This window comes from Oratosquilla oratoria, chromosome 14, assembly GCF_046742065.1.
Source record: "Oratosquilla oratoria isolate Oo_2021 chromosome 14, ASM4674206v1, whole genome shotgun sequence".
NCBI lineage: Eukaryota > Metazoa > Arthropoda > Malacostraca > Stomatopoda > Squillidae > Oratosquilla > Oratosquilla oratoria.
This window is the reverse complement of record NC_134790.1, coordinates 12,134,791-12,143,430: the sequence shown is the minus strand read 5'-3', so window position 1 is coordinate 12,143,430 and position 8,640 is coordinate 12,134,791. Positions and strand designations below refer to the sequence as shown.

At 45.4% G+C, this 8,640-nt stretch overlaps 1 protein-coding gene across 3 annotated transcripts in view; it reads right to left on the bottom strand.

The window, feature by feature from the left end:
• Positions 1 to 5,370, bottom strand: part of LOC143032725 (uncharacterized) — a 60,446-nt gene extending 55,076 nt beyond the window's left edge. For 2 of the 3 annotated variants that reach the window (XM_076197658.1, XM_076197660.1), the window contains exons 1-6: positions 5,040 to 5,370; positions 3,098 to 3,242; positions 1,883 to 2,068; positions 1,031 to 1,370; positions 476 to 676; positions 1 to 4 (exon numbers count right to left, since the gene is read on the bottom strand). The exon at positions 1 to 4 is cut by the window's left edge and continues 170 nt beyond it. In XM_076197658.1, coding sequence (XP_076053773.1) covers positions 1 to 4; positions 476 to 676; positions 1,031 to 1,370; positions 1,883 to 2,068; positions 3,098 to 3,242; positions 5,040 to 5,194 — 1,031 coding nt within the window. In that variant the 5' untranslated portion in view covers positions 5,195 to 5,370. The remainder of the gene's footprint in view (positions 5 to 475; positions 677 to 1,030; positions 1,371 to 1,882; positions 2,069 to 3,097; positions 3,243 to 5,039) is intronic. The other variant, XM_076197659.1, reaches the window with a different exon arrangement.
• Between the last annotated feature and the right edge of the window lie 3,270 nt (positions 5,371 to 8,640).

Here is an 8,640-nt window from a genome sequence, read left to right as displayed (position 1 = left end):
TTTGCTGGAGAGGAGAACAAGTAGAAGGGCTTCAACCTCTGAAGTGTCTCCGATGAGTGGGGCGGTCGTGGTCACTCATTACCACAAGGGTCATCGCCATCATCGCTCAATGACGCTCAGACACTGATAGAGTAAGGTGAGGAGCCTCATACGCCAGGAGGCGCTGAGTAGCTGTGGCCAAAGCTGTCACCTTCGCCCCTATCAGGCGCTCTGGGGACTTGGGGCAAGTAACAGTCGCTGGTGGGAATCGAAGAGGAGTGCGGGATTCGAACCCATAACTTAGCAAATATGAGACCAGCACGCTTCCGATTACGCCACCAGTCTTGCAAACACCTCGTTTATAGACCAAGAGTTTTTTCTTTCTTCTATTAATTAATTAGTTAATATATTAATCCAATTTTCTGTTTATTTGTTCATCCAACTGTCCATTCACCAATCCATTTATTATGTTTTATGTGCAGAATCTCATACTCACCCAGGAGGCACCTGTGGGTATACTTGAGGGCGTCCAGAACGACGGCGTCGACAGCAGGGGAAGTGGCCGCGAACTCCTCGAACTCGTGACCCCGAAGACCAGCGGACGTGAGGCCGCCGGGGTGTCTGACGTTATCGCGCAAGAAGTAGATCTCGATGAGCTTGTCGGTCGTGGCCGGGAGGCACGGGACCAGAGACCCTGCTGGGGTGGAGGGCAAAGACACATGGGGCCTTTGAGAAACGAGACGGGGCTGGAGAGGGCCCGAGACAACTCACGGGATTGGCTCTCTAGAATTATTTGCCGGAGTAGGTCACGAAATAAAATCGTCAGTGAAAATTGGGAGAGTAACTAACGAAATATAAAAATAAGAAAAAAAGAAATAGAAATGAAAATGAAAGAAAAAAAGAAAAAAGAAAAAATGAAAATGAAAATGAAAAAGTGAAAAAAAAAATAAAAAGTGAAAAAAGATAAGACGAAAAAAGGGAAAGGAAGTGAGAGAGAAAAAGATAAATATTGAAAAAGGAAACGAGGGCTGGCTGGTCTGAGTTGTCCTACCTACGGGCAAGGAGGCAGCCTTGAAGAGCATTTCCGTCAGCACCAGATCCTGCAGCAGGGGGAAGAGCGGGTGCGACCTGAAGGCCAGGCTGGTGTCCTCCAGAACCACCGTTCGAAGCAGACGCATGCGCGGGGACACGGGGGACTGTGGCAGGCTGCCCTCCGGCGCCGCGAAGAGAAGTGGTGACGGAGGCGCGTTCCCGGGCGAAGACTCAGTCTTGGATATGTCGGTCGGCGTGGTCAAAGGTGTGATCACGGGCGTGGGTGTAAACGTGAGGGAGAGCGAAGGTGTTGGCGTGGGCGTGGGCGGCGGGGGAGGCTTCGGGTACGGTTGAGACCTCTTTAGGAAGAGTTTAGTGAAACAAAATAGACAAGAATAATTAGTTAAAATCAATAGATAAAATAAAACAAAATAGGAGGGGAAGGGTCTTGGGGTGATGGAGGGGGTTGGGTTTAGCTGGGATGAGGAGGGGGTTGAGGGAGGTAGTTAGGGTGAGAGAAGGTGTTGGGGTGGGAGAAGGTGGTGGGGTGGGCGGAGGGAGTTGAGGTGGGGATGGAGGGAATTGATGTGGGATTGGAGGGAGTTGGGGTGGGAATGGAGGTAGTTGGGGTGGAGGGAGGGTGGTTGGAAATGGAGAGGGGTGGGCTGTGATCCAACTGACATCTATGGATCAAACGTGGGCCCCGCTCCAACCTTATCACATCTCCCTGCCAAAAGGAATCTGTCATCTTTAATAATTTCGTCCCGGGTAGCGCAAGCCGATTTTACACACCTAAGAGGAACCCACGTGCAGAACATGGGCCATTAGCAGACTCTTTCAAGTCTCTTAGAGCAGAGTCTCAGAGTCTTACCTGCCGCAGGTGGTTGGTCTTCTTAGAGGACAAGTGGCTCTGCAGGTGGCTGCTCTTCATAGCGGACAGAAGGCTCTGCCCTGGCCCCGGGGTGATGCGCCGAGGTCCTTCCCGTCTGGGCAGCCTCTGGGGTTCGCAGAAGCTCCCGGAGTCCTCGAAGTCAGATCGATGACTGCCACTCCAAGTCTGAAACCGTTAGGAGTGGGAGCTTCGTAAGAGAGAAAAGCAATGGTAGTTGTGAACCTCAAGTTTTCCTAACCTGACTTCACCCCAACCCCACCTCACCTCACTTAAATTCACCTCACCTCACCTCACCTCACCTAAACTCACCTAAACTCACCTAAACTCACCTAAACTCACCTAAACTCACCTCTCCTCTCCTAAACTCACCTCTCCTCTCCTAAACTCACCTAAACTCACCTAAACTCACCTAAACTCACCTAAACTCACCTAAACTCACCTAAACTCACCTAAACTCACCTAAACTCACCTAAACTCACCTAAACTCACCTAAACTCACCTAAACTCACCTCTCCTCTCCTCTCCTCTCCTCTCCTCTCCTCTCTCCTCTCTCCTCTCTCCTCTCTCCTCTCTCCTCTCTCCTCCTCACCTCACCTCTCCTCACCAAACCTCTCCTCACCAAACCTCTCCTCACCAAACCTCTCCTCACCAAACCTCTCCTCACCAAACCTCTCCTCACCAAACCTCTCCTCACCAAACCTCTCCTCACCTCACCAAACCTCTCCTCACCTCACCAAACCTCTCCTCACCTCACCAAACCTCTCCTCACCTCACCAAACCTCTCCTCACCTCACCAAACCTCTCCTCACCAAACCTCTCCTCACCTCACCAAACCTCTCCTCACCTCACCAAACCTCTCCTCACCTCACCAAACCTCTCCTCACCTCACCAAACCTCTCCTCACCTCACCAAACCTCTCCTCACCTCACCAAACCTCTCCTCACCTCACCTCACCTAAACTCACCTCACCTAAACTCACCTCACCTAAACTCACCTCACCTAAACTCACCTCACCTAAACTCACCTCACCTAAACTCACCTCACCTAAACTCACCTCACCTAAACTCACCTCACCTAAACTCACCTCACCTAAACTCACCTCACCTAAACTCACCTCACCTAAACTCACCTCACCTAAACTCACCTCACCTAAACTTACCTCACCTAACCTAACCTCACCTAGCCTAACCTCACCTCTTGGTCCTGTACCGACAGGCTGTCGGTCGAAAGCTCCTTCTTGAAGACCTGATTGTACTCCCAGGGGCTTCGAGGAACTTCCTTGCTGCCGCTGCCGAGGTCTCTGCCTTCTTCCACTTTGGAGGTCGTGTTCACAGAGTGTCTGCGCGGGTGAAAAGGAAAATGTGAAAAACAGAACAAAAATAAAAATTAAACGAAATAAAAGGAAAAGAAAAACGAAATGAAATGAGGGAAAGGAAAGATTAAGAGGAAGAAAGAACAGAAAAACGAAACAGAAAAAAATCGAAGAGAAAAGAACGAAAAGAAAAAGAAGAAAACGTAAAAGAACGGAAAAGAAAATGAAAAGAACATAAGAGTAAAAAGAAAACGAAAGAGTAGAAAAGGAAGGAATAGAAAATGCAATAAACATATGAATAGGAACAAGATAAATTAAAAAACATGAAAAAAGTAAAGAAAATAATAAAAGAAATGAACAAGAGATGGAAAGGAAAACAAGCGAAAGAGAAGCGCGTTAATTAAAATTTTTAGTTTATTTGGGGGTAACGTATTTTTGGAAAAACAAATAAACAAACATGATACAGTAATCAGCTTGAGCGGACAGCACACATGGGCACGTACGCGGTCAGTCGGAAATGGACACTATCCAACAACCTACACCCACGCACGCAGGCACGAATGCACACCCACGCGCACGCACGCAGGCAAAGCACACACACGCGCACACGCGCACATGCGCACACGCACACGCACACGCGCGCGCGCACACACACACTCGCTCGCACACACACACACACTCGCTCGCACACGCACACACACACACACTCGCTCGCACACGCACACACACACACACTCGCTCGCACACGCACACACACACACACTCGCTCGCACACGCACACACACACACACACTCGCTCGCACACGCACACACACACACACTCGCTCGCACACGCACACACACACACACACACTCGCTCGCACACGCACACACACACACACACTCGCTCGCACACGCACACACACACACACACTCGCTCGCACACGCACACACACACACACACACAAATAAACAAACATGATACAGTAATCAGCTTGAGCGGACAGCACACATGGGCACGTACGCGGTCAGTCGGAAATGGACACTATCCAACAACCTACACCCACGCACGCAGGCACGAATGCACACCCACGCGCACGCACGCAGGCAAAGCACACACACGCGCACACGCGCACATGCGCACACGCACACGCACACGCGCGCGCGCACACACACACTCGCTCGCACACGCACACACACACACACTCGCTCGCACACGCACACACACACACACACACACACACACACACACACACACACACACACACACACACACACACACACACACACACACACACACACACCACGAGCATAGCTCCCCTTCCCGTAAGATACAACTAGGTAAAAATACACACACACACGCAATCATCCATAGATCGAGACATATACGAGCACTGAGCTCTCATCCGGGAGGATAACAGCTGTCGATCACGAGTCCAACAGATGATCCAAGACCGCGGTGAATCACACTCAGGTGCCAAATATTCAGCAAGCGGAGGATTCACGTGACTTCGACGAACTTCTTCGATTTCCTTTTGGGAAAAGGAATATCGTCGGATTTACCTCCGGATCGAAAAGAAGGTGAGGGGCCTACGCCAGGAGGCGCTGAGTATCTGCGGCCGAAGTCGTCACCTTTGCCCTGTTATGCACTCTGGGGATTGTTGGAACAGGTAGCAGACAATCACTGCTGGGAGTCGGAGAGGAGTGCGGGAATCGAACAGGCTAGACAGAAATTGATCAAGCATCGTTTCTGACGCAGTGCGTGTCCTTCATTCAGTAAAACTTTCTCCTGCCGGAGGTGGAAGGACGACCAAAGGGGGAGAGAGAGAACGAAGGGAGACTTACTGTGCCTTCGTCAGGGTCACGGCGGCGCTGCGCGAGAAGGCTTCAGGGTCTTCCGACGAAGAGGGAGACGCGGGGAGATCCTCCTCCTTTCTCTCCTCCCCCTCCCCCTCCCCCTGCTGGAGGAGGTCGTCGGCGGAGTCGGAGACGAACCACATGGAAATGTCTGAACAGGAGGAGTGAAAGGAGGATAAGGATGAGACGGTTGAGAACGTTGAGGAGACTGTTGGGAAGGTTGAGGGGGTGGGTGAGGTGCTTGAGGAGGATGAAGAAACGGTTGAGGTGGTGGTGGTGGAGGAGGAGGAGGAGGTGGAGGAGGAGGAGGAGGAGGAGGAGGAGGAGGAGGAGGAGGAGGAGGAGGAGGAGGAGGAGGAGGAGGAGCTGGAGGAAGAGGTGGTTGTAGAGGAGTAGGTTGAGGGAAACGAGGTAGTGGTGGTGGTCGATACTGAAGTTTCGAGATCATCAACGTAGTTGTCCATCTGAAGAAAAAATAAAATGAAAACTGAGCTAGAATTAGAAATATTTCTCGGGAAATGAAAACATCTTCAAGAAAGTGGCGTCACCAAAATCCACAGTTTCCACCACATCCTGGCTCTCCGGATGTATGGAATATACAACCTTCTGGTCGTGAGCCGCGAGAGTTCTGAAGTCCAAAGAAGTGTGTAAACGCTGCCGACTGGGAACGCAATAATTCCTGATGAAACATGTTTACATTTCAAGATACACTTGACAGTTATATAAATTAATTCATGAGGTTGAATCCTCATGACTACGCGTAATAAATATTTGGGTATCATTTTAGTTGTATACACCTACGCGATATAGCATTAGAAAATTAAATATTAATTTTGTAATTTATAATGCATGAACGTAATATGTGATTTTCTTGGCGGAAATAAAAAAAAAAAACCTTGCTACAAGCAAATTTACTAACGAACGAAGCCGCTATGATACGATCCAGAAGCCATGCCAGTCCACTAACAGACGATGGCTTTCACGTTGTGGACCGGGTGTTCTCCAACTCCAGGTGACGTTAATAAGCGCTGTTACAAAGACAACAGGGCTTCCTTGGACTTTATGAGAGAACATGGGGATTTTCCGTCGTCTGTTATTTGCCCGATGTACAATAATAATCAGATTGTCAGCATCCGTGACGACGACAACAACCTGGATGATCTTTAGAATTTGAGGTACCGAATTACAAAGGATTACAAAGGCGGAGCATGCCCACAGGAGACCTTTTGATCCATATCTAGGTCGGATGCAAAAAAAAAAAAAAATCATGATATAATAAGTAAAAACTATAATAATGTAAATAACAAATAAAATACATAAATAAATGCATAGGTATAGTTGAATAACAAACAAACAGGTAAATAGTAAATGATAATAAATTGACATATAACTAATAATAAATGAAAATCAGACAGACAAATTATAACAAAACAAAAACAAATTATAATCATTACAGCATCTTACTTAGGTATTTATCTAAATGATTCTTAAAGCTTCGAACTGAACTACATTGCACTACCTGTGCAGGAAGTTTATTCCATTCATTAACTACACGGTTGGCAAAGTTGTTTCTACCTACTTCCAAATTGAATCTATTTCCGGACAGTTTGAGACCATTGTTTCTTGTCTGATTCTCATTCAATGTGAAAATTTGGTCACTTTTGATGTTGTCAATTCCCTTTAAAATCTTAAAGACCTGTATCAAGTCACCTCTGAGTCTACGCTTTTTTAGGGAAAACAGATTTATGTGCTTAAGTCGATTTTCGTATGATTTATTTTTGATATTTGGAATCAGTTTTGTGGCTCGCCGTTGTACTTTTTCCAGTCTGTCAATGTCTTTAATGAGATTCGGTGACCATACGGAAACAGCATATTCCAAATGTGGACGAACTAACGATTTATATAGCTTGTTAATGAGTGATGGACTTTTTGAAATCAAAAGATCGCGCAATCAATCCCAGAATCTTATTTGCTTTCTCAGAGGCTGAAATACACTGCTTGGATGATTTGAGGTCGTTACTGATAATTACGCCGAGATCTTTTTCACTATCCACTTTTGTTAACGAATTTCCAAATAACTTGTAATCGTACTTACTGTTATTTTTACCTATGTGCATTACCTTGCATTTACTTGTGTTAAATTTCATTAGCCACTTTTTAGACCATTGCTGTAATTGATCTAAATCTTCTTGAATATCTAATTGGTTTGAGTGATCATTTGCCACTCCGCACAGTTTTGTATCATCAGCAAATTTGGAAACAGTAGATTTTAGTCCATGGTCTATATCATTTATATATACTATGAATAGAAGTGGCCCAAGAACGGAACCCTGAGGAACTCCACTTGCAACACTTTTCCATCCAGAAGTTTTTCCATTCAAAACAACTCTGTTTTCGACCTTTCAACCAATTACTAGTCCAACCTAATAGGCTACCACTTATTCCACGCAAAGCTAATTTAGTAAGTAGTCTTTCGTGTGGGACGGTATCAAAAGCTTTTGCAAAGTCTAGATATATTAAATCTATATTGTTTCTTTTGTCATAATTCGAGATAACTGTGTTGTAGAATTCGAGTAAGTTAGTCACGCAAGAACGTTTCCGTCCGAAACCATGCTGGCTATCATTTATCAAACGGTTACTTTCTAAATGATATTCGATAACATCTCTGATGATGGTTTCCATAATTTTTCCTACGATTGAAGTCAAACTTATAGGCCAATGGTTATTTTGGTTTCATCTTTTTTGTATATGGGAGTAACGTTAGCTAGCTTCCATTCTCTTGGAGCGTCTCCGGAAATGATGGATTTCTTGAAAATAATTTCTAATGGAACAACAATCTCATTTTTCATTTCCTTTAAGATTCTTGGATGCCAACCGTCAGGCCCTGGTGTTTTATTAACTGAATTTTTCTATACACCTTTTAATTTTTCTTTTGTTATATTTACCGTAGTGAGTAAGTTTACCCTAGACTTTTCACAGGTTTCAGTTTGGAATTTACTTTGAGGTGTTTCGTTTACGAATACCGAGCTAAAATAATTGTTTAAGATATTACACATTCCTTCATTTGAATATTCAAGTTGACCGTCAGCAGATAATAGTGGGCCAGTGTGATTCCTAATAAAAATTTTATCTCTAATATAACTATAGAATTCTTTGGGATTCTATTTGGATTTATCAGTGATGTTCATTTCGTATTGTCGTTTTCGTTTTTTTTTATTGTCTTTTTTAAATCTCTCTGTATTGATACACAACTTTCATAGTCATTAGATGCACCCGAGCACTTATATTTCTTATAAGCCTGTCTCTTTTTAGCAATACTTTTTTCAGTTTCTTTGTCGAGCCACTTTGGGCGAGCCTGATTTGGGGGACGTCTGTCCTTAAAAGGAATGTAAGTTTGAATCATCTTAGTGAGCGTATTTTGAAATATTTCCCACATCTGATCTACAGGCCTTTCGTTTAATTTTGCCTCCCAATCTGTAACCTGAAGCTCCTGACGTAGTCCTATGAACTGAGCTTTACTGAAATCGGGTAAACATTGGTTAGGTTACGTAGGTTAGGTTAGGTTATGTAGGTTAGTTAGGTTAGGTAT